At 40.5% G+C, this 26,191-nt stretch overlaps 2 protein-coding genes and 1 long non-coding RNA gene across 3 annotated transcripts; 2 read left to right on the top strand and 1 right to left on the bottom strand.

Annotated features, from left to right (window-relative positions):
- Nucleotides 1-2,506: 2,506 nt before the first annotated feature.
- On the bottom strand, nucleotides 2,507-6,130 carry LOC113036472 (extracellular calcium-sensing receptor-like). The gene is made up of 8 exons (XM_026192853.1): nucleotides 5,850-6,130; nucleotides 5,414-5,708; nucleotides 5,028-5,317; nucleotides 4,639-4,934; nucleotides 4,113-4,318; nucleotides 3,753-3,974; nucleotides 3,548-3,671; nucleotides 2,507-3,405 (listed from the first exon to the last, which is right to left on the bottom strand). The coding sequence occupies exons 1-8, from the start codon at nucleotides 5,954-5,956 to the stop codon at nucleotides 2,507-2,509; spliced, it is 2,439 nt and encodes an 812-aa protein (XP_026048638.1). The 5' UTR covers nucleotides 5,957-6,130.
- A 2,280-nt stretch (nucleotides 6,131-8,410) lies between these two features.
- LOC113036648 (extracellular calcium-sensing receptor-like) lies at nucleotides 8,411-14,307 on the top strand. Its single transcript, XM_026193060.1, has 9 exons — nucleotides 8,411-8,553; nucleotides 8,677-8,971; nucleotides 9,142-9,228; nucleotides 9,452-9,721; nucleotides 10,750-10,956; nucleotides 11,048-11,323; nucleotides 12,853-13,080; nucleotides 13,178-13,301; nucleotides 13,394-14,307. The coding sequence occupies exons 1-9, from the start codon at nucleotides 8,444-8,446 to the stop codon at nucleotides 14,305-14,307; spliced, it is 2,511 nt and encodes an 836-aa protein (XP_026048845.1). The 5' UTR covers nucleotides 8,411-8,443.
- Nucleotides 14,308-24,231: 9,924 nt separating this feature from the next.
- LOC113036400 (uncharacterized) lies at nucleotides 24,232-26,191 on the top strand. The gene is made up of 5 exons (XR_003274452.1): nucleotides 24,232-24,411; nucleotides 24,510-25,004; nucleotides 25,494-25,650; nucleotides 25,902-26,010; nucleotides 26,116-26,191. It is a non-coding gene; the product is annotated as an uncharacterized LOC113036400 (long non-coding RNA).

Below are 26,191 nucleotides of genomic sequence, written 5' to 3'. Positions count from 1 at the left end.
TTCAAGGCACCCAAAGCGCTTTACAATGCCACTATTCATTCACTCTCGCATTCACACACTGGTGGAGGCAAGCTACAGTTGTAGCCACAGCTGCCCTGGGGCAGACTGACAGAAGCGAGGCTGCCATATCGCGCCATCGGCCCTTCTGGCCAACACCAGTAGGCGGTAGGGTAAAGTGTCTTGCCCAAGGACACAACAACCAGGACAGAGAGCCCGGGGATCAAACCGGCGACCTTCCGGTTACAGATACGCTTCCCAACCCCCTGAGCCACGGTCGCCCGATCAGAGTGCTTCTGACTTCATGTTCCTGGAGGGAGAGAGGGGTCTGCTGGTTGAAAGGGAAGTGGGGAGCAGGGTCTAGGGGAGAGGGGTTACCTCATACCCAGCAATGAAGATGTTGAGCTCCTCTATGAGTTTCAGGCAGCTGACGAGGCTTGGGAGGCTTGGGTGCCTTTTCACACCCGACTTGGGCTGTTCTCTGTGAAGAAACCATTCTACCTTTTTCCGGCATGTATTTATTCTTGCTCTAATACTATGTATATTTTTATGCCATGCACAGTTGGTGGGACACACCTACAATTTTATTTTACATGTACAATGACAATAATATGCAATTCTATTGTTTTCTGTATTTAGTTCTTTGTTCAATACAATACACATTAATGTTATTTGATTAAAGTAATGATTGCAAAGCATAGTCTCAAGCCAAAAAAAAAAAAGAACTCTACGCTTTATGAACCTCCAGATGGGCTATAATTGCCAATCTGTTCTTCTATTATTATTATTTTTTTAATTTAAGAGAAAAATCTGTTTTAGTACACCTGGCTTGATGTTTTAATTGTTCCATTTACCTTATAATGTTTTTTAATTTTTGTTTTTTGTTTCTTTTATGTTCTTGCTGGTATTTCACCATGATTACCAGCTGCATATTTGAAGGAAATTAATGAAACTGAAATATTGTTACCAACTGCTGTTAATTAAATCCTATAATTTGGGATTTTGTTCCTGTTCATAATGAATGAAAATGTTGCTTCGGCAACTTTTCAGAACAACAGTTTTTGAACAACAGTTGAAAACTTTTATAACTAGACTTTTTGAAATGTACTTTTTAAATTAATGTTTTCTCTGAGTGAGCAAATTGTAATTGTGGGGTTTGTGAATGTGGACCATTGTCGCAGCAGACATTATGTTGTATTCCTCGACATCATTACTAAACAGTTTTTTTTTTTTGGCACAGCAGGTGTATTTTTCTGCTTGGGAGATGACAGTGATGCTGTGTCCTTGCTTAAGAACATTTAAGTGTCTACATGTCAACGTAGCATCCGCATTAATAATAAGACTCAGTGTTTCTTAGTGCTTCCCACTGCATCATAACTAAATGATTAAATTGGTGCGAGATATGTGTATAGATGACAGAGCTCACTCAGTTCACTTTAAACTTAAATTTGCAGTCTTGGACCTCATGTTTGATTCAAATGGAAATGTTAGATTCCATTGTACGAAACAACTGAAAAATAAATCAGAATTATATTGTTATCGTGTTATTGTGAAATGTGACTTTACATTTATTTCAATATTCACTATTACTACCCCTACTCTGATTACTCTGAATTACGTATTCATAAATTGACACATACAAACAATAATTTAAAAAATGTATAATAACTTCACAGAAAAAGTTTTCTAAATAACAAAGAAGAAGAACTCGGTAATGTGCTTTGAAGGTGTGGAATTCCTCTTTTTTAGTTTTATTGTGAGGTAAACAAGACAAACAGGTCCAGTAAGGACAGGTGAACAGACAAAAAAGACAAGCAAGTTGTGCAAAAACATTATTAAGGTGAGTCCAGTATCTGTTTACTATGTACAGTCCAGTTTGTGTGTTGGTTGAAATGGTAAATGAAATAATTTCATGTAGTAATGCAAACTACATAAACTATATAAAGAAATAAAAATGCTCTCAAATGCAATAATGCCCATAATGATAATAATAACGATAACAATAATAACAACAATAATAATAATGATAATAATATGAAATAACAGTTATAGTAGTGTCATTACAAAGTATAGGTAGCAAAAATAAATGAAAAAATAAATCAATCATTATGTAAATACAGAGATAAGAGATTTTATTAAATTATGACTTTCCTTTTAACCACTTGAAACGGTTGGGTCTAGAGCAAGTCACCAAAAGTGCTGAGGGTGCAGTGCAGATGCCCAGTTCACTCCCCAATCACCCACCAACACAGCACTGACATGATATAATATAATAATAATATGGATAGCAGTAATAATAGCAAACAATAATGAAAGTATTGATGATGAATACCATGTGAGAGACCCTGTTAAGAGAAAATACCAGAAGTTTGTATGTCTGTGTAGGTGCATATGTGTAGTCAGGCAGTTGTCTATTATGTGTAGCCAGTATCCAGAAATTGATTTACAATTATATGCAATTTTGACTTTGAATTGTAACATTAACAATTTCTAAACCACTAAATTATGATTAATTTTTGCTCAGTACATGTTTCTTGGTGTTCTTCTCAGGTTTAAACAATATGATAAAACATTTTGGAGCAAATATACACATTATTAGTCCAAAGCTGGAGGCCAGAATGGCAAAAATCTCCACAACCACAGTGAACTTTCCAGGAGAGCTGACATATGCTGGGATAAAGGTGATCCACACTGCACAGAATATCAGCATGCTGAAGGTGATAAGCTTGGCTTCATTGAAATTATCAGGTAACTTGCGGGCTAAAACAGCTAAAACAAAGCAAAAGGCAGCAAGTAGGCCTATGTAACCAAGCACAGCCCAGAAGCCAACAGCAGAGCCTAATGCACATTCCAGGATGATTTTCTCCTTGTATGCGGTTAGATTTTTTATTGGGAATGGAGGGCTAAGTACCAACCAAATCGTACATATTAAAACTTGAATAAAGGTGAAAGACATAACAGTCATTCTTTGTTGTGGAGGACCAAACCATTTCATCACATTACTACCTGGAAGTCTGGCTTTAAAAGCCATTAAAACCACTATAGTTTTCCCAAGTACACAGGAGATACAGAGTACAAAGGTTATGCCAAATGCAGTGTGGCGCAGCATGCAGGACCACTCAGATGGCGCTCCAATGAAAGTTATTGAACATAAGAAACACAGAGTCAGTGAGATGAGCAGCAGGAAGCTCAGCTCAGAGTTGTTGGCTCGGACAATTGGAGATGTCCTGTGACGTAAGAATATAGCAGTTGTGATAATAGTCAGACAAGCACCAAGAACTGAGAATGTAGCCAGGATGATTCCTAGGATGTCTTGAAAAGAAAGAAACTCTATGGGTTTAGGAATACAAGTGTCTCTCTTTGCATTAGGCTGGAATTCCATGTGGCAGGGTAAACAATCAGCAGAATCTGAATGGGAGAAAAAAAGGAGTTAAGGTGCTTCTATTAATTTTGGCTTTATAGATTACAAATTTATTCTTGTAATGTATTCGATGTTGCAGATTTGCATCATAAAAACATTTTACATGCACAGACAAGCATTTTACTTTACCTGTAGTATTACTAATCTCTCCCTCAGGACATGCGGTACAGTCATAGCAGCAAATGGGTTTTCCTTTTTGCAGCACTTTACGAGTTCCTGGAGGACAACTCCCACTGCACACTGACACTGGCACCTGTGTAATATAAAAAGGCAGCGTAACATATGTAAATGTTTGCTATAAAACTGAAAAGATTACATTAATTTGACTTTTTACTTTCGTGCTGCCCTCCATCCAGATGATATTTTTGTTAATCTGGAACTCCTGGCCCTCTGGCAGTGATGCATCATACAGCCCTACAGTCACTATGTCAGTTATGCCAGCCATAGTTTTTTGCCAGTTAACCAACTCATAAATAGCCACAGGATCCCCATTAGTATCGAATGACACATCATATCCATTTCGGGAAAAATTTACTTTCTTCAGCTCAGTTAGAATCTGTAAGGATGAATTGAGACATAAAGGGAGTGGAAAGAAAAAACAAAACAATATTTGAACAACTAAAAGTAATGTTTCACTTAACGTTTCTTAGAGACAGTGAAACATGTTGGCAATGACTGATTCGTTTTTACTGACCTGCTTGGACTGTAATTTGGTTAGTTTGTCACACTGAGCTGTGACATTTCTTCCCTGACATAATGCATTATGAATGGCATGTGCAATTGCATACACAGCCTTGTACACCATGTTACTAATTCTAAGCTGAGATGTATCAGTGTACGGGGTTTGGAGAGTCTTTATATCTTCAGTTCCATTACATACTTTCTTTCCTGCAGAATTACCTAAAAATAAAAAAGGCACCAAAATGACAGACAATTGAATTCATCCATTTAACATCATATCTTTTGAACATATCACTCAACAAACAAAGAGTCACGTTTGAGAAAAGGGGCCACAGTAATAGTGTTGGCTGACTGCCTAAACTTGACCTAAAGGTTAAACATATAGATTATGATTTGTTGCAGTAACGGACCTTTTTGATTATGTTGGATTTGAAATTGCTTAAATTACAAAAAAGAACATGTCTGGCCTTTTTAAGACCAGACATTTTACAAGAAACTCTAACAACCAAGAAAAACAAAAAACGAAAAATGTTTCTCACTTTCTTTTATTGTGCAGTTGAAGGAATCCTCCCAGAACTCAGTAAGCAATGGTGATACAGCCACTTGAGCAAAAGAGAGATTCAACAGGAAGTTTCTGAAACCTGGGATTACAGATTTCTGAATTCCAAATCCAATGGTCCCAGCGAGAAAACTGTACTTCCTTAATCCCGGGTTGGTCACCCATGACTCACTGCCTATCCATTGTCGAGGTGGGAAAGGCTCACGTGATAACTCCTCAAACAGGATCTTCATGTCTCCTGAAGATGCAAATGCCACAACAACTACAGCCTTTGACCTTTAGAGACAAAATAATTTTTTTGACTGTCTCATAACATCATGAAAGATTACATTAAATAAATGAAACTAAATTCCCACGTCATATAGAAACCTGCGGATAACATCTGCTACTTTCTGAATCCTGCTATGTGGGTGGGTCCGATAGAAAGATACAGAGTATTCCACACAGATCCCCTCTCTCTGTGCTGCTTCTAGAAAAGATGCTATGCCGTTATTTCCATAATCCGAATCTGACCGAACAGCACCTATCCAAGTCCAGTCAAAGTGTTTTATCAACTTGGCTAGAGCAGCAGCTTGAAACTGGTCACTGGGGATTGTTCTGAAAAAACTTGGGTACTGCAGCTTGTTAGACAAGCATGTACATGTGGCAGAGGGGCTCACCTAAAACAAAAGAAGACAAGGTAATCCTATAAGAACTGCAGATGTGCATGCATATTTTAAACACCTAGTTTGAAAAAAAAAAATTAAAGTATTTACTTGAGGAATGTTAAAGGGACTGATGATCCGTGACATGCTGATGGATGGCGTAGACCCAGACTCACCAACAACAGCCATCACCATACCTGACTGGGAGCAGTTTTTGCCAGTGTGAAACACAAGGTCCAAGCTATTCAAAAACTGAAATGCCAAATGCACTGTCATGGAAACTGATGCACATGAGTCATAGATCTGATACCCAAGCCTGATTCCGGGCAGCAGCTCTGTATTGTTGTTAATCTCTTCTATGGCAAAGACCATTGCATGTGACAACTGCAGCTCATCGGCATTTATGCTGCAGACAGACAGTCACCTCACTGTTAAAATTGTAGGCTACATAGATTTTGTTAAGATGAAATTTCATACAGATAACACACAGCAAGAAAGATTACCATTACAATACATGCAACATGTTCATAATTTTTTCCATACTGACCTCCCTTTGCATCTTACTGGCTCAGGCATGATGGTATAATCATGGCTCACTGTTTGCGTGTAGGAGTGAAGAGAGAAAGCACCCCCAATAATGAAGTCCCCATCCATTGAGAATGCAGGTAGATGAATGCTACCCTGCAACTTACATTTCACAGAAGAAGCTTCAGTACCAGCCCAAGCACCTGTAAAGCTACTCCTTTGATTCAGACTATCCAGAGACACACCCAAGGCAAAAACTGAGTTCAGCTGAAACAAACACAGAGCAGATACCAGACCAATTAAAAGAACTGAGACTGCCATCTCTCCCTGATGCCAGGTATGTGTGTAAGTGGAATTTATATAGGGTTTTAGAGAAAGGGCTCTGCTCTACGCCTTCAAGAGGACATGATCTTACGCAGTGGTCTTTGATTAAAAGTCTGAAAGGTCATTCATTACTCTAAACAGGAGTGTATATTACAAATAGCCTTGACAGATACTATGAGTTTAGCTGGATTCATTTAGCTAAAAAAACAAAACAAAACAAAACAAAACTTTGTCCCCGATAAGGCTTGGAGATATCCTAAAGTTATCTTATCATTCAGTATTTCTTCATTTGATGTTTAATACATTTAGCTCAGTTTATGTGTTGAGAGTTCTAAGTTGGCATGTTTGCAGTCATGTAACTGTACAATATTTCCACACAGAGTCTTTGGCAAATTAATGCTGGAAATTTACTAAGAAATATTAAAAGAAGCTATAATTGTAAAGTCTCACTCTGCTACTACCACCTAGTGGACAACATGATTAAATAAAATATGAGCAATTCATCTTTTACTGTCAACTGAAGACATTTGAAATATAGCCTAATCACAAAAACACATCTTAAAATACTAACAACTTAAAAAAAGAGGCTAATACTAATATATACACCAAAAATGAAAAACATAACCATGACTGTTTCTATTATATTCTCTGCTGTTTTTCCTCTTCTGGTTAAAAAGACCTTTTCTCTTCAGTGTCAGCCAGTACTTGCTCAGATAGAATTGCTCTTACTTTATCTGGAATCACAATCACAATTTAAGGTGCTCTGATCAGCGTTGTTGTTGCTATACAAAAAAAGTAAAGTAAAAACATGGAAGCAAACATCAGCAAGAATGGGTGACTGAACTGGAGATTTAGGTTCCACGGGCATGTATAATGGCCAGTACTCCTTAGATTTCTCTGAGTGGTCACTGACTTCAGAGCCAGCTGTACAGAATAAGCCTAACATACAATCAACAAGATACATGTCTACGCGTGAGTCTTGGTCTCCATAGTGTTAACAGTACTAAAGATAAAACTGTAGACAAGTAAGTAAAGAAACTTGATTTATTTACATTGCCAATTTTCTTTTATGTTTTTGATAATGTTTTTATAAGCAGTAGTTTTTCTGTGAAAAAGAATAGAATAAAATAGAATGGAACAGCACTTTGTGTCACTGTACATATACACAGCGAAATTATGGAAGCTGCACACCAACTGTGCAGGAATGAAATATAAATAGTAATACAGTAAGAAACAAATAGATAATGGTAATAAGAACCAAAGCTATTTAAACCGCGTTTTCTCAACGATATTAATAGCTCTGCAGTTTGTTGCAATCCACTTGCCATTTGTGTCAGTCAAAAATTGCGAGGAAGACGTACTGAGCCCCCGATACGCTGTGAGGTGGTTCGTTGCAAGCTGAGTGACGCGTTAGCCAATGTGCTAGCAGCAGGCCCGACTAATGTATGCATCGCGTCAATGTGATATTTTAAGCTGAAGAAGAAAATTCCTTCTTCCACAATGTGCATACGACTTTATGTCAGTCAACTGTTCAGTCTTGTTATTTTTTTAATACTCAAATTTCCCATCAAGAGGGCCAATGTGCATTTATCATCACTGCCAGACCTACTGCCCATTTGCACATGTGCGAATGTAACTCTTGGACAAACTGCCTGAAATGCGTTGACAGAAATGTTTCAGGGATTTTGAGTCATTCTGCGCTCCAGATGCATTAATTGCATTATTTATTTATTTTTAATTATCACTGATTAATCTTTGTTAACGTGTTAATTTTGACAGCACTTTTATGGCCTTTATTGTTTTTTGTTTTTGTTTTTTTACAAAAATAGCAACTTTGTCTTCTCTACAAAAATGCCGCAGGGGCAGCAGCAAAAAATATATTAAGTTAGTAATGCCGAATTTATTGATTCTACTACTTGCTTTACTACTCTACTTTACTTGCACTAAATCTTGCATAGTCTGGAAGTTGTCCAGAAGTTGACATTGTCATTAGGGTATTCTTTATCTAATGAGCTAATATGTACCTAGAAAGTGGATGCCCTGTCATAAAATATGCATGTAGGTGGTGCTATACTACAATGAAAAAGAAACCAGAGGAGATATAAAATGAGGTAAGCATTAATTAAGATAAGAAAAGTGGTGTAAAGAGAAAGAGTCATTATGGGGCCATTTTTTGACACACTGAAGTTCTTGTATTTCTATGTGATCATGATTTACTTCTCATCCCACTTTTTCATCTCAGAGTCTCTTTTCTCAACCTGCAAGTTAAGGAGACAGTTTTATCTTAATGGGATGCACAAACCTGGAGATGTGATTTTGGGGGGGCTGTTTGAAGTTCACTACACCTCTGTTTTCCCTGAGCTAACGTTTACCTCAGAGCCAAACATGTTGAGTTGCCAAGGGTAAGTACTATATTCATGCATTAAATGCACCAATTCATGAAAGCAAACACTGGTGCAGATTTTTATACTTTTGTTAATTTTCAATATTGAGTTTTTGGGGTTTTTTGTTTTGTTTTTTACAAGGTTTGACCCTCCTGGATTCAGGCATGCCATGACAATGGCCTTTGCTATTGATGAAATCAACAAAAACGCCAATCTGCTACCTAATGTGACTCTTGGATACAGTCTTTATGACAACTGTGCCACACTTGTAATTGGATTCAGTGCTGCATTATCATTAGTCAGTGGTCGGGAGGAAAAGTTTCTGCTTCACGAGAACTGTTTGGGGACCCCTCCAGTTGTAGGGATCGTGGGTGATTCCTTCTCAACATTTTCTATTGCAACCTCTGATGTAATAGGTTTATTTAAAATGCCAATTGTAAGTTTCCTGTCCTGTATTTTACATGTGCTTTTGGCATGCTGTATTAAAGTTAATGTTTCTCACTAGGGTGAGAAATGACAAAATGAAAAAATAGGAAATATACATTGTATATTAGTTCCAGCTTCTCAGCATCAATCTGTTTTGATTTCAATTGTGTTTTTTGATAGGTGAGCTATTTTGCAACATGCTCTTGTCTAAGTGACCGTCATAAGTTTCCGTCTTTCTTTAGAACCATTCCAAGTGATGCCTTTCAGGTAAAACTTTCTTCTACAAAGAGCAAATGTATTTTACAGCAAGTGAATTGATGTAAGTTACCCCGAACTAAAAAACGCAGTTTTTTTTTTCAATTTTTCATTTTTTTCTGGATTACGTATTGTGCAAATTGATTAGAAAGAAAAACTGTGATTATGTAATTTTATTGTTTGCACTGAAATATAATTCAAGCCTAAACTAAGAATTTCACTGGTCTTTATGTAGGTTCATGCAATGATTCGAATTCTAAAACACTTTGGGTGGACGTGGGCTGGTCTGCTGGTAAGTGATGATGATTATGGAGTCCATGTAGCGAGATCATTTCGACAAGCGTTGGCTCAGTCTGGTGGAAGTTGTCTTGCCTACTCAGAAATTTTGCCCTGGGGTGAAAACTCAGCTGAACTAAGGAGGATTGTTGAGGTGATGAAGAAGTCCACAGCACGTGTGGTAATTGTCTTTGCACATCAAATCCACATGATTCAACTAATGGAGGAGGTATATCTAAATCAAATTGTATTCATCAGCCGCCTCTTGCTTAGTAATTAGAGATGTAAATTATATTACAGACATTATATTCATGCAAATGAATTGCATGCTGTGTGGTCAAATATTTATGGATGCTGGAGGTATTTCCATTCTTTGTTGTGATCAGTGATGGGGTCATTAGTCAAAAAAAGTAATTTATTACATATATTTTCCAGCTCACTTTTCTTAAAGTAATGTAGTATGCTACTTAATTACTCTCAGGAGAAAGAAATTCGTTATACTACTTGCTACATTACTTTTGCGTTTCTCTGTTTTTTCTCTGTTTCATAATTAGCATTTTAGGCTACAGCCCCACACACCAGCACAACTCCTTATCCAAATTAGGACACACATATAATCTTTCTCCTTGTATTTCGGGTAGGAAAACAAAGCCCACAACACAAAGCAAAGATGAAAACAGCACAAAGAGACTTCAAAGTCATTGCCACAGAGATTCTACTTTAGAAACATGAACAGATAGAATAGGAGGCTACAGCCTGCTCGTGACTGGTTTTGTTACCTTTTGAAGTTCAAGGTCTGTTTGCTGGGCTGGGGTCATCATTCCCTCAGTTTTAACATCATGCTTGATTCTTGGCTAGTTTAGCATTAGCATGCTATCTTTGCAGATGCTTGTAAAGATCTGAAGTTGTGTTAGCAGGATGAGGCAGTTGTTTTTGCTCAGGTTGAAGTTTGCACTTTACCGTCATGCTCATGTCCTTTTGGACAAAAAAATAAAAGTAATGTCCATAGTGGATATGAAAATTACTTTCATCAAACTGTGCCACTATCTTCCTCCTCTGTCACATGAACCAAAATCAGCTGGTTGTAGCACATGTGCAAAAAAGAACCAATAAGCATAATGCATAGCAAGTAAACCAACATTTCCTACCACTACTGAGATCTCAATTTCCATCCCTGTATGTAATGATTTCAAGATTTGTAATGATTCAATCCTAGACTATGTACAGATTCTTTTTGTTCCTTATATTTCTAAATAGGTGATAAAGCAGAATGTAACAGGGCTGCAGTGGATGGCTAGTGAAGCCTGGACAACAGCAGCTGTACTCCAAACAACTCGACACATGCCATATCTGAGTGGCACTCTGGGCATTGCCATTCGTCGAGGAGAAATACCAGGGCTCAGGGATTTTCTAATGAAAATGCATCCTGACATTTATGACAGAAATAACAATGGAAATAGCATGGTAAGATTGTAACTTTAAAATACACTTGTACTCACAAAATTAAAAAAAAAAAGAAAATATCTTTTTTAAGACTGTTTGAAATATTTTTCAGGTAAGACAGTTTTGGGAATACACCTTTCAGTGTAGATTTGCTCCACCTCCATCAGGTTGGTTACAAGGTGGGGGAGCACTCTGCACTGGACAAGAAGAACTAGCAAATATGGAGACTGAGTTTTTGGATGTTTCTAACCTCAGGCCTGAGTATAATATTTACAAGGCGGTGTATGCTCTTGCATATGCCCTTGATGACATGCTACGCTGTGCACCTGGGAGGGGGCCTTTCAGTGGGAACAGCTGTGCTACTTTGCAAAAATTAGAGCCATGGCAGGTGTGGTATTGGTTAACACACTAACATTTATTTTTATTGTTGTAAAATTCAGCTCTTACACTCAAGTGAAAAAGAATGTTTAAATGGGACGTTATACAGTACTGTGAAAAACTAAGTACACTCTTTCAATTCGATTCAGTTCAGTTTCATCTATATAGCGCCAAATCACAACAACAGTTGCATCAGGGCCCTTTATATTATAAGGTAGACCCTACAATAATACATACAGAATAAAACCCAACAATCAGACCCCATATGAGCAAGCACTTTGGTGACAGTGGGAAGGAAAAACTCCCTTTTAATAGGAAGAAACCTCAGGCAGAACCAGGCTCAGCAAGGGGCGGCCATCTGCTGCAACCGGTTGGGGAGAGAGAAGGAAGACAGGACAAAAGACATGGTGTGGAAGAGAGCCAGAGATTAATAACAAGTATGATTCAATGCAGAAAGGTCTACTAACACATAGTGAGTGAGAAATGTGACTGAAGAAAAAACACTCATTGCATTATGGTAATCCCCCACCAGCCTAGACCAATTGCAGCATAACTACAGGAGGATTCGGGTTCACCTGATCCATCCCTCTATATGCTTTAGCAAAAAGGACAGTTTTAAGCCTAATTTTAAAAGTAGAGATTGTGTGCCCTCTCTCTTTTGATTCAATAGCTTGGAGAACCACCTTTAGTAGCATTAACTTGGAGCAATCAATTTCTGTACGATTTATCAATGTCTCACATTTTTGCAGAAGACTGGCTCTTTTTTTAACAACATTGCTTTAGTTATTTTGATTTTGTAGGTATGTTTATGTACAGCACTTCGTCCATTGCAACACTTTAGTTTTCTTCAAATTGTACTGTCACAAACTTACACATTTAACATGATAATTTAATCTTGTAGAATCTGTAATGTAGATCTTGGGTTTTTGGAAATTCTGTAAGCAGTGCATAGTCTGACTTTCAGGCAACCTTGCTGGGACGCACTCTCCTGGGAAGAATTTGGCATTGTGTTAACACACGTGAATGCTCTAGAACACCAAACTCCTGAATCTTCTGTTTATATAGAGGTGGTCACGCTTGCTGATGATCAGTTAATAAAGTACATGTGAGTAGCAATACCTTTCTGCTACTTACCCTTTTAATTCCTATGGAAATAGTAAGAGTGTTCCTGTGAACTTCTTTTTCACGTGAGTAATTGGTGTTAAAGACAGATTTTGGAAACACAAGATTTTATTAACATTGTCATTAGAACATAGTTATTTTACATGTGTGAGATGAGCAAATTTATTTGCAAAATAAAAATGAATAACTGCACATTTGACTAGACATTGTGGTGACTAAAGATTGTTAATTTCAGTAAATTGAAATAAAAAACAATGTTGCAAATTCTGTTATTCCACAAGTTGCAATGCCAAACTAAACTATCCTTAGTTGCTGTAATAAAATCAGTTGAGAATTAAGAATGATCAGTTGAGTCTATAATCAAGTCTCCTTTTCACGTCCCTTTCAATGGTAATCTCTTGATCTTATTTTTTTTAGTTGATGCATTATTTGGAAAAAGTTCACTTCACTACTCCATTTGGAGATGAAGTGTCATTTGATGAAAATGGTGATGCCTTGCCAATATATGATATCATGAATTGGCAATGGCTACCTGATGGAAGTACGAAGGTTCAGAATGTGGGCGTGGTTAAGAAGACAGCCTTGAAAGGTGAAGAACTCAGACTTGATGAAGACAAAATCTTCTGGAACTCTGACTCTAAACAGGTTACTTCTGTTTAATGTTGTTTTTAAATAGTTCTGTGTGACACAGTACAATACAATAATGTTGTGTACAATATATGTGGTATAACTAACCTTGCAGCCAGTGCAGTCAGTGTGCAGTGTAAGCTGTCCCCCAGGTACTCGCATGGCTAGAAAAAATGGGCAACCTGCGTGCTGTTTCGACTGTGTGCGTTGTTCTGAAAGAAAGTTCAGCAATGAAACAGGTTAGTATCATAAAATGTTTCTGATATAAGCAGTTGGTTCACTAGGGTGAATGCTGAAAATACAAAAAAATGTATCTTCCACTTTACACTAGATTCTTTGGAGTGCACCAGTTGTCCCGAAGACTTCTGGTCAAGCCCTCAACGTGATCGCTGTGTTCCTAAGAAAACAGAGTTCCTCTCCTACCATGAACCTCTGGGTATTTGCTTGACAACTGCTTCCTTGTTGGGTACATTTATCTGTGCTGTGGTCTTGGGGATCTTCACTCATTATCGCAGCACACCTATCGTCCGTGCCAACAATTCAGAATTGAGCTTCCTGCTTTTAGTATCACTGAAACTATGCTTCCTGTGTTCACTGTTATTCATCGGACGACCAAGGCTATGGACATGTCAACTGAGACATGCAGCATTTGGGATCAGCTTTGTGCTTTGTGTCTCATGCATCCTGGTGAAAACAATGGTTGTTGTGGCAGTGTTTAAAGCCTCAAAGCCAGGAGGGGGAACCAATCTTAAGTGGTTTGGTTCTGTACAGCAGAGAGGGACAGTATTAGTTCTTACTTCAATCCAAGCAGCTATATGTACTGCTTGGCTGATATCCTCCTCACCAGTTCCTCATAAAAACACTCAGTACTACAATGACAAAATAGTTTTTGAGTGTGTGGTTGGGTCTACAATTGGCTTTGCAGTGCTACTGGGTTACATTGGTGTACTGGCTATCCTTAGCTTTCTGCTAGCATTTCTAGCCAGGAATCTTCCAGACAACTTCAACGAGGCCAAACTCATCACTTTCAGCATGCTGATCTTCTGTGCCGTGTGGGTGGCCTTTGTTCCTGCTTATGTCAACTCTCCAGGTAAATATGCAGATGCAGTAGAGGTATTTGCCATTTTGGCCTCAAGCTTTGGCCTATTGGTGGCACTGTTTGGACCAAAATGTTACATAATTCTGCTGAAACCAGAGCGAAACACAAAAAAGGAAATAATTGGTCGTGGCACGGCAAAGTCATAAGGTATCAGTTTTCAGCAGTCTTAACTAAAATGAATAAACTATTTTAAGTGCATATGTATTAGCATTACTGTTGCTTTGTATTTGCATTCTTGCTTTTTTTTTTTAACCATAGTATATACTGGATTGCTTCCTCCCTGAAGAAGAACCAGTATATTGAAATGTTGGCTTTGTAGAAGTGTTTCAAGAATTAAATTATTACATTAATGATTAAATGACTGTAATTGTTGTTGTACTTGTTATTCTTTGTATTACTATTATTTATTATTATTTGCCTGATTGCATTTGTGAGGGTTTGAAATATATGAAAAAAATAATAATTTGTCTATGCTGATTTTCTTTCTAAGGAAAAAAACATGTATGAATGTACTATTGCTGTGTGATTTATTACTATTACTGAAGGCTACTTACCATACCAATACCAACTAGATTTTTAAATCTTAATATAAAATGAATAACAGTAGGGTGGACATTACGTAAGGCTGCACTTTTTGCAGCGATCTCGTATAGAAAACTATTCCGTGCGTATAAAACAGGTCCGCGGCTCCGAACCGTAGTAAAGGGACCTCTGGCTTTTTTTTTTTTTTTTAAATTTTATTTTCACTTACTGAATACGGGACAGACTTGACTGGGGGAAAGAAGGGGAGAAAGAAAGAGGGAAAGAGAAACAGCTGAGAAGAGGGACGGGGGAGAAGGGCAAAAGACAAAAACCAACAGAATGGGCAGAAAAAAAAAATGCATATATCAATCACCTGGATCACCTGCTGAGAAAGAAAAAAGAAAACAAGCAGAAGAGAACAAGAGTAATAGAATAAACAACATCACAATGATATATGGGAATATGACAGTAAATACTAAATGTTAAACATTATTGTGCAGCACATAAGATCAACAGAACACAGTGTGCTTTGAGGTAGGAGCCAAAAAGGGTGTAGTTTGTGGGTGTGATCACCCGTGTGTACACCTGTGAGCATGGACGCGCTTGTTTTTTTAAAAGGTTCCTTCATGTAATGATCTGCTAGAGGGTGTGGAGGGGCCACAGCCCCGTCTTCCAGGGCATGAAGCAGGTATGGAGGAGATCAAAACTCCAGACATCCAGAGGCCCCCAGAACACAAGAGACCAAGGAAGACCAACAGAGGGGCAGCCGCGCCACTGTCCCAGAAAGAGCTGAGGAGAGTCCCAAATGAGGGCTCACTCAGCAGCCGCGGAGCAGAAGCCAGGGGGAGTTGCAGTGACGCGCCCGTGAGCTCCGCCGGCAGCCAGCCGTGCCTGAGTGACCGAGCCCCAGGCCGAGAGGCCGGGGGCACCCCACCTCCGAAGTGGCCCGAGCGAGCCCCAGGCTCCAGGCCCCGATAAGCGGCCGCCAAGGAGTGAGCCGGTGTGTACCTGGACGCCCATCCCTGGACTCAAAGAACCACCAACGCACCGATGTCTGAGGGAGTCCGCCACTGGCAGGGGAAGTGGTAGTAGGGGGAGATCGGCCTCCAAACCTTGGAGGGCCTGAGATGTCCCCAGAGAGGTGGCGCTTGACACCCAACCTGACATATAGACACAGACATACAGGCACACACATATACAAACATCCATTCCCACCCTCATGCTCTCATATGCACTTACTCCACACTCAACCAACGTGGAGACAGACATAAAGTGACGCTGTACACACGATCACACTCCCCAAGCGTACTCTACAAACCGGGTCTAGGTACCCTTGCCCCTGGAGGGGGGAACTGCACCCAGACCCAGGTGGTGTTACCCTTTTCCCTGCGGTGGGGGGAGGCAGACCGCCGGGACTCCGTAGCAGCAGCAGGGAGGCCCCACACTCCAGACCGCAGTCGGACGGCCAACTCCTCCTCCTAGCCCCCCCGCTCCAGCAGGCCGCAGAGAATCGGGGTGAGAGAAGACTCCAAACCTCCCTCCACCCGCTCATTGTAGTGTTGATGCATGTGTGTTCTAAGGTGCATTTAAGGGTTAGGGTTAGGGACCTCTGGCTAATACGTCGGGTTCAGTGTCGGACTCGTAGCTGGGAACTAGCTTTACTTTGTTGTCTGGGTCAACTTTGCTAGCGAGAGACAGAGAGAGGCATTGAAACGCTGCTCCAACAGAACTTATTGTTTCGGAGGAAAACACAAACACAGTGTACAGTCCAGTCTTGGCAGCTTGCTTACAACTGGGCTCATCAGGCACTCTTTTTGGCTGCTGTGGTTATTATTATATTTCCATCTCCCGTTTCTGATCGGTGACAACTTGTACTTTTTGACTCTCCTTTTTCTCCCTCCCTCACGCTCACAGACACATAACGTGTATAGCAGTACATTCTCCCTGCGGCACGGAATACACTGCCCATGAGGCTACATTCTTTAGGGCTATGCCTGTAACACTATTGTCTTCATATTAAATACATTTTTGAGTAATAATTGTAAAAAACATTTCTTCACTTCATTATGCGGACGCGAGTAGCGGTGACATAGGCCACGAGATTGAGACACAGGAATTAGGGCTTCTTAATTAATGCATGTTTTGTTTGGGTTTCCACCGGTGTGGAATTACCAAAAATAGAGAGGGCATAGCCTAACATATGAAACAGGAAAAGGGGGCAATGTAATCCATGGAATTGTGTTTTTTTTTCTATTTCAGTTGTGTTCTGGTCAACCTTCATTGGGATTTGTGTGGTTTTGCAACCTGTCTGGATTGACTACAAGAATGTCAGGGTCCTGGGTCTGAGCGACCCAGGGACGCTGAGCAGTTATGGACTAATATTATAATGTATGTATTTTGTATCACTGTCCCTCGTTCTCCCTGCTTGTAGACATATGTGCATGTAGGTGTGTGGGTGTGGCCCTGGGAGGTGATTGGCCACACCTGAAGACCTTGACACACCTGCAGCTGATCAGGCCTGTCGGAGGAGCAACTTGAGAGTGTGGTGGAGCTCTCTCCGACGCTGGATCACTGCGTGGCTTCCCGTCAGTCTCTCGACCTGTCACGGTTTGGCAAGGAAAACCGTGGGGGGTGTGAGGAAAAGGAGGACCCAGGCGCGGTGCTCTGTGTGTAGATGTCATCCAGGGGAGGACGGATGTTGTTTTACTTTGCTGTGTTTTAATGTGAAGTGTGCTTATTTATTTTTTATATTGCATGTTTTGGTTATATCTTGTGGAGTGTTTTATTTATACTGCATGTTTTGGTTGCATCTGTCAATTTGTCCTGGAGAGACTCCGCCCTTTTCCCGTTTTACTAATTGGACACACCTGAGAGGAAAGGAGCGAGTGGTAATTTACAGAGAGTGCTCAGTGACAGATAGGACTGGTGGAGCTTGGTGTCAAGCAGGGCAGGAGGATACAGTGTCAGCGACCAGGGATGCGGAGCGAGCGGTCCGACTGCTGCAGCAACAGGAGGCCAGATTATGCACTGCGGGAGAGTAGAGGCGGCGAGGCGGGCCGGTGCCGATTGGCGGTTACAAAGAAGCAGCGGGCGGAGTTGAGAGCTCTGCCCACCCGGGTTAAGTCTTTTGACTTGTCCCCTTTTAATGAATGAAAGCTGCCTAAAAGAGTAGTGACTGCCGCTGCCTTCCTTTCTTTAGCGCACCGGTGCACAGAACGCGGAGAGGAAGGCGAGGATGCTGCCGGGTTTCCCTCCTGCACTGCTTCACTGGATTTTTAATTCTTCTTGACTTTTATACCGTGGCGGATGCCACTGGACTTTTACTGTTGTGTTTTATTGATTTTTATTGTGTTGTCCCCTGGCCAGGGTTGTTTTAATTCATTTTAGATTTTTAACTATTTAAATATAATAAATTATATTTTAAATATGCAGTTTTTATTCGTGTGCGTTCCCTTGGCGGCTCCACTGCTCTGTCCGTTTGGAGCAAGGTTCCCCTCCTTTAAAAACACTGAAAAAAAATCACCTTCGCTCCGTTACATAATCAGTGCGTTTATTTACAGTGTATGGAACTAAACAACAATAAATCCCCGTGCTTTCCCCAGACTCCCATGTCGTGTCTTCTCCCAGTGTTTGTGCTCTCCGCTCCCGTGTCTCAGCACCCCCTGTGCTGCTGCTGTCTGGCACTCCACCCCTCTCCTGGGGACACAATAGAAGCAGCCATCAGGACACATACAACCGCGGGCATACACACACTAACCAAGCACAACTGGGTGACTAACGTGGAGTCTCAAGCAATGATCCCGCGTCAGTGGGAGCTCCAAGACTCTCCTAAGTAGCTCCCCCGACGAGGCCTGATCAGCAGCCGGTGTGTGGCTTCGGGTGTGGCCAGTCCGCCAGCTGGGCCGCACCCACCAGGCCTGAAGGCGCCCGCAGAAACACATATACACACACACGCGCAAACAGGGAGAAGGACAGCAACACCAAATATCAATACAATAATAATATAATTCATAACTGCTCAGGGATCCTGGGTCACTCCGACCCAGGACCCTGACACGACCAGTTCCTAGTTTGAGTCTGCTGCATTATTGTGTGTCTGACGGCTTCCTCTCTCTTATGTCCCCAGGAGTTACGGGGAGACGAGAGGACAGCGAGCACAGGGGTGCTCATCACGGAGAAGCGGAGACAGGAGAACTAGCACTGCAAAGAGGACACGTCACGGGAGTCGGGAGAGCACGGGATTTATTGTCATGTCTGTCCATCACTGTAAATAAACGCACTGCTTGTACATAGAGCACCGCGCCTGGGTCCTCCTTCCCTACACTCCCACGGTCTGCCACACAGACCGTGACAAAGAAGGCCTATGACTCAATGTACCACAACTGGATCCTGGAATGCCTAGAACTGTACAAGATCAACAGGACCTTGAGAGCCTTCATCAGGAACTCAATTGGGACGTGGCGTGTAAAACTAGAGGCCAATTTCACCATCAAGTGTGGGATCTATGCAGAACAGCTCTGTCCCCACTGCTGTTCTGCATAGGCCTAAACCCCCCTCAGTGAGATCACTAACAAGACTGGATACTGATACCAACTATGGAATGGAACAATCATCAGCCACAGGACGGCTACAAGTATCTTCCCACAGGCAAATGGAAACCACTCAGAACTGCTAGAAAAATTGCAACCACCAAGTACCTGTAGAGGGTCAGGCCTTCCACGAGGAGTCAGTTGAACGGTAAGAACAACATCCGGGCTATCAACACCTACACTCTGCCCATGATCAGGTACCCTCCTGGGATAGTAAGCTGGCCAGAGGAGGAGACCCCAAATCCCCAAATCCTCCAAATCCAGCACTCTGAGGCTGTATGCTAAGTGGAAGGAAGGAGGCCGGGGACTGGTGTAACAGGCAGGGAAAATAATCACAGACCCCTCACAAGCAGACTTGACCTGCTGCCCTCTGGCAGACGGTTTAGAAGCCTGCAGACCAGGACCACCCGACACAGGAACAGTTTCTTTCTCCTCGACATCTCCCTCCTAAACATTTGAACTGTCACACTGCTTCACACTGCTGGAGTGCAGCTGCACTGTATGCACACTCCGTGGTATTCATTTCTATTTGATTGATTTCCGTACCGCCGCCACTGAGGCAGGTGAATTTAACCTGCAGGGAAATTTCCTGCAGTCGTTAAACGGTGCTTTGAAGGATCAGCTTGCTGCCCAGGATGGGACAGCTTGCTTCTAGGAGCTTGCCTCTCTCTCTATCGACAATCATTTGTGTTTGTAAGCGAGAGAGAGAGACCCTAGCACATGTTCACATGTTTTCCTTCGCGGGTGCAAAAAGGGAAACACAGTCGCCCAACAGTAGTCTCGTAGACAGGCTACAACAATTAAGGGCATAAAATGTAAGAACATAGAACATAAAATCAGTCTCTATGCGGATGATGTGTTGCTTTTTCTGCAAAACTCACAAACCAACCTCTCTGAGGTAATTACTCTAATAAACTGGTTTTCAAGAGTTTCAGATTATTCAATTAACTGGCCAAAATCTACAGTTCTTCCCATTAACTGCTCCTTCCATAAGTCTTCTTCTGCCCCACTACAATCTAGAAATATTAAATATTTAGGTATTAATGTTTCGCCTAAGCTTTTAGACTTAACTAAATTAAAGCACATCCCACTTCTAAAGAAAGTAGAAGGCGATCTGACTAGATGGAAATCTCTACCCATATCACTCATGCGAAGGGTCGCCACTATAAAAATGATGATTGTAGGATTACAATATTTTTTTATGCCATGTTAGACCCCTAATTAATGATTGTGAATTATTATGTAGTTTTAGTTTGCATTATTCTCCTGAATTAGAAGAAGGTGATAACTATTACATTTGTTAGACTGATTTGCATTACATTAGACTGCTGATTTATTGTGAATGAATGATATTGTTTTATGATGCATTATACTGCTGAGTTATAAGAAATACTGTTCGCAGAAAGTCATACAGAACATACTGGAGAGGTTTTCTGCCCCATCTCAGCAGGAGCAGATAAACAGGGAGCCAAGGTCGTAGCTTAGGCGCTGTGTGAGAGAAAGAATGTGAATGTTTAGGCTTTTATGATTAGGTGGGGGCCACTAGAGGCTTATAAGAGTTTGATCAATGCTCCACCATTTTGAGATCTGATGCTGTCTGCGTACGGTGTCCATCTCCCACGCGTGTGATCATTAAAATCATCGTTTGACTCAACCTGGCCGGACCAGTGTTGTTATTTTGGTTTTTCCTCTTGTGTCCATCCCCAATATTTGAATCCGTAACATGATCTTGCCAAAAATAAATTACTTATTTTTAATGATCCCTAACAAACCATCACAAGATTGGTTCAGATCTCTGGATTCATATATTTCTAAATTCCTTTGGAAAGATAAACCCCCGCGTATCAGTTTAAAAATGCTACAAAGAACCAAGGATAGAGGAGGATTAGATCTGCCTAATTTTCACCAATTCTTCTTAGCCAACAGGCTTCAGTTCATCTCAGAATGGCTAAAACATACCTTCTTAGATGAGCCCTGGCTAGATGTTGAACAGGCACTATGCAAAGATTTCAGACCTACCATTTATCAGCTCAAACATCAAAAGACATGAATGTTTTAAAAGCATCAACATCAGCTTTTTTCTGACAGCATGGTGGGAGTTTCTAAAAATAACGGAGTCTTCATTAATCCCATGCAAACGTACACCTATCTGGAATAACCCTGACATATTACAAAACAATAATATGATTAATTTTCCAGATTGGAGTTGTAAAGGAATTAAATACTTAGAACATATATTAGAGGGAACAGAATTTATTCCATTTGATAGACTAGTTACACAATATGGGATCAACAAGAAAAGATTTTTAGAATATCAACAAATTAAATCCATAGTAAAAAAGAAATTTAACCTCAGTCAAGTTGAATTACAAACACCACCAAGTGCGGTACATTTTCTTACTCTTAAATCCCCCAAATTATTATCTAAAATATACAGAACACTTTCTAAAATAGATGAATCAATATCCCTTCCTATTGCAAAGTGGGAAGCAGATTTATCAGTCAGCTTAGACCAAAACTTCAGGTATGCTTAAAAACCTTTAAATTGATTAAAAATCCCAGTCTGCAATTAATACAATACAAAATACTACATAGAGTGCACTATACCAACACGTTCTCACTCCCAACTCGTCAAACGTGTGACGCATGGTCAGGCTCCCTCTGCTGCACTTATGGACGCGCAGGGTACCCCCCTCGCGTCGGGAATTGACGTGAAGGGTCCTCCGATTGAAGAGATTGCCGCGGAAGAGCCTGTTGTCGGTATATTTATATATTTCCGAAATCACTTTGTAGTGACGTATACTGAACACAATAAATTATATAATGTAAACAACTACCTGAAAAACAGGTAGAACGATACTTTTGTATGGTTTATTGCATTTGTGGAGGGAGTGATGTATGCTGGGTAATGGCACAGCTAGCTACTGGGTGACTTTATTCACCCGCTTCGGCTGTTATCAGTCCATACAATGGGCGTTATTAGCACAAATCAGTCCCATAGATATGGGCCATCTCCTGCTAGATTGTTCAGAAGGTTGTTCTCATCCATCCAGATGGAGGATCACTAACAGGAGCTTGGAAGACTCCAGAATCCACTCTGGCTGGAATCCGGTGGATACAGCAGTGTTTACAGGTAAGACCATTTAAACGGTCAGCATTTATAGAATGACCATTAAACGTCAGCGAGTGTCAGTAATGTTAATGTGGTTATGTTAGTAATACACAGAGTGCTAATATAACAGCTTTAAGATGCATTTGTAGATATTATTACGTGTTTTACCGTCTTTATGGTGCTAGCTTAAATTTACGCGGTGTAAACGTTAGCTTATATTGGAGTAAAGCTGTTACTGGTTAAACGATGTTAGCACAGAAATATTAGCTTCTGTCATGACTGATGAAGTTACTAGTTAATAAAGTTTCCAGTAAAGTGTTTAATCGCAGCCACAGACTGACAGCAAATATCTCGATTAGCTTCAGTGCATCTGTAATAAATATGTGCAAGTTTCAGTGCTTCGTTTAAACTGTATGATACTTATACTGACCCAGGGTCAGTGTAAAATACAATCCTAGCTGTGTGAACAAAGCCTGGCTCCTTTAATCCTGCATGACAAACCTCAGGATGCAGGTTATTATTATTCTTTCCTGCTGGCACACCTGTCACACCTGAGAGTCAGCTAGAAACTTACAGTGACGTGGACATCATGCAAAGACTGCCAGACTCTGTAATACTGCAAATGATCAGTGACTCAGGCTATCACTAAACTTTAAATGGCACCTCTGTGTCTCTGTGTGCTGAACATTTAGGATTGAGTCAGGTTGCATCAGCTGAAGCTGTTATTTGTATATATCAGTATTTTTTATTCAGGTGTGGGGAAAATACGTAAGACTGCAGTGAAGCGATGCACCAGAGTAATCCCTGGCCAAAGGTATCGTACTTAAATCAGACTACTGATCCAGCCACATCAGCCTTTTGTGAGGTCTGTTTAAAGTAGACTAAAAGTCAACTGCAGGTTCCTGAGAGGTGGACTGTGAACACAGAAACACATGTTCATACATACAGCTGCAGCAAACTTACATTAATTTTAAATAGATTTGTTACTCTGATGTCTGTCTCTGTGTTAGTCCTCTGACAGACTGGTGACCTGTCCAGGTGTGCTCTACCTATGACTACTGGGACAGGCTCTAGCTCCTGTAAAAGAAATTTTCTGTTATTCTCATTTAAAGTCTTTAAGTGCTTATGCATGTGCTTAGTTGTGACACTGTTACTGTTCAGTGAAAGTTTCTAAAACTAGTTGAACTTACTTCAGCGTCAGCATTTTGAGAAAACAACTCCCTTTACAGGTGCTGATAAGGCCAAGGGCACAAAACAGCACAACCATTGATGCGTTAGGTTTCATAGCGAGACACGTGAAGTGTGGTAGGATCAGTTTAACTTCCTCCCTCTTCCTTGGAATGCATAAAGGAGGAGGAGCACGACCTCTGTGGCAGCGCTGACATGACTGAACTGTGATGTTTGATGTGTGTTGGCGCAGTAATAAATAGCTTGATCACAGCTCTTTCTGTGTTGCAGACTTTATTTTAAAAATTCCACGACACCCCCCCCCCACTGTGAACATGAATTGAATATTCAGAAGACATTTGTTTAAATAGTTCTACAAATCTGAGCTGTTGGTGTGTCCTTGGATTGTGTGGTAATAATATTAGAGCCTGCAATATTTCTTACTGAAACTCTACTATGAGTCATGTTACCTGAGATTAATTCTATGTTTACCTGTCAGCCTGGACGAATGTGCTGTGTGAAGGAAATTAAATTAAATCAGATCTGAACTGCGTACATTTAAGGAACCTGTTCATATTTAATATGAACCAGTGATTTTTTTGATTGCTGATTCCAAGACAGTCTTTGTGGAAATCCTGTTTGGCTTTTTGTTATTTTAATTCTCTTCTCTATTTTCCAGAACAGTTCTCCACAGTCACTGTTCACATGGGTCAGTGGGACCAAGAAGCACTCTGCTAATGTGTGGACTCTGACCAGCAACATCCAGCAAGACCCAGACAGCGTTTTCTATCTCCCAGCTGGAGGTTTTGTTTGTCAGTGACTTGAGAGTCAGATTTTTGTTGAGCTTCACACTTGCAGAGGTAAGTCGTTTTGCAGAGATCCCTCCCACCCTGGCTTTTATGTGCTAGATTTCTTATCTGAAACAGTAATATTTCAGTGACTGCTGCTTATACCACAGGTTAATACACTCTACTGATCCCCGATGGGAGAATCATCAATTTTGGCAACAAAGAAGCCTGGTGGATGTTTGTTTACAGTCTGATGATGGGACATCATGCTCTGCATCTTCAAAGTTTGCCTCCTCATTATTATTCATACCCAGTAATGTGAAGTATGCTTATATCTACTATAACTGAACCAACCTGGTGCTCTTCATTTATGGAGGCTGTTGAGTCTGAATGTTGGATGTTGTTTATCTCGTGTTCTCTGGGCTTTGTTGTCCTCAGTCTTTTCGCAGGATCAGAAAACAAAACCAGGAGGCGCGTAAATGTTTCTTCTGCATGATGTTTCTTCAAATGTTTCTTCTGGATGATGATAAGACTGTGACACGGGATGCCACCTTTGGTCTTGTGATGAAGCAAAGCTCAGGAAGAAGTGGGATTAAATGGTACCCACATGTGTGAAGCACTGAGAAGGATGTACAGGGGCACCTGCAGCCAAATCCAAGCCTCAGGTTAGTTGTAGTTGCAGAACGCTACAGGACTGAGACAGCTGAGGCATCTAATGTTTGATTAAACGGATGAAAAAGAGAAGTTTCTTCCCTATAATTATCACTTCTTAAAATCTGTAGCAACTTCAAGTCTGTCAGCGTGCTGAGCATGCTCAGAATGTGACAATATATTTTTGTTCAATATTTAATTTCTTTCAGTTGCAATTGTTAAATGAAAAAAAAATAAAAATATATTCTTATAATTTAGCAAACTAATTTATCAAAAAAAAAATATATACATATATCTGTATTAGTTTTAATAAATTAATTTGACACCTGTATTGAAAATACCATATTGTATTCATACAGAATCAGTTTGGTATCATTGTTTGTCTGCTCACTGATTGCTGAAACTAAGAGCTACTTTGATCTGTTTAGATCTAAAGTATCCAAAGTTGAGCTCTGATGTTTCTTCACCCCTGTGTGTGATATGTGATTCCTACATGCTGGCAGAGCAGCAGTTTGTGCTCACAGATGGTGACGGTGTGGAGAGACGGTGGTGTTTCCTCAGAAGAACCAGCAGAGTCACAAAGGACACCAGTCCATCTCACCACCTTGACTTGCTGACTGATGTTCGTCTGCACTGCACAGAGGAAATCAACTGACCGAGGTTTGTCCAGTGACGTGTTATGAATGTATATTTGTTTTATGCTTACAGTTATGTTTTTCTTGACAGAGGCTCTGCAGAGGTTAGACAAAGCAGAGAAAAAATGTGCTTTACATTTTACTGTGATTTATTGAGATATTTGTTGCCTGATGTTCAGCAGGAATGGAGAAATAGAATCAAAGGGAGATGTTTTTGATGTTTTTGTAATGATGTAAGTAAATCTTCAATATTATTTATTTGTTTGGTTATATTAGGAGTGTTTCTGAGTGAGGGGGAGAGGAGTCATCATCCAGGTAAAGTGACGTGGATCAGTGGATACACTTGTCTCCCCTTTAAAGGAGACGATCCAAGTCATCCTTAAATGTTAGCGCTTTCAAATACACAAACATTTTTAAAGGACAAAAATGAACATCCAACTTTGACTGTAATACAAAATAAATCTTTGCATGTGTGTTTTCAAACTCTCAGATGGGCAGCATATCAGTCTTGGACTGTCTAACCTGCAGCACTGAATGACCACCGCACATGAGCATGTTCTGCAACA

This window comes from Astatotilapia calliptera, chromosome 14 (genome assembly GCF_900246225.1).
Source record: "Astatotilapia calliptera chromosome 14, fAstCal1.2, whole genome shotgun sequence".
NCBI lineage: Eukaryota > Metazoa > Chordata > Actinopteri > Cichliformes > Cichlidae > Astatotilapia > Astatotilapia calliptera.
This window is presented reverse-complemented; position numbering and strand designations above follow the sequence as displayed.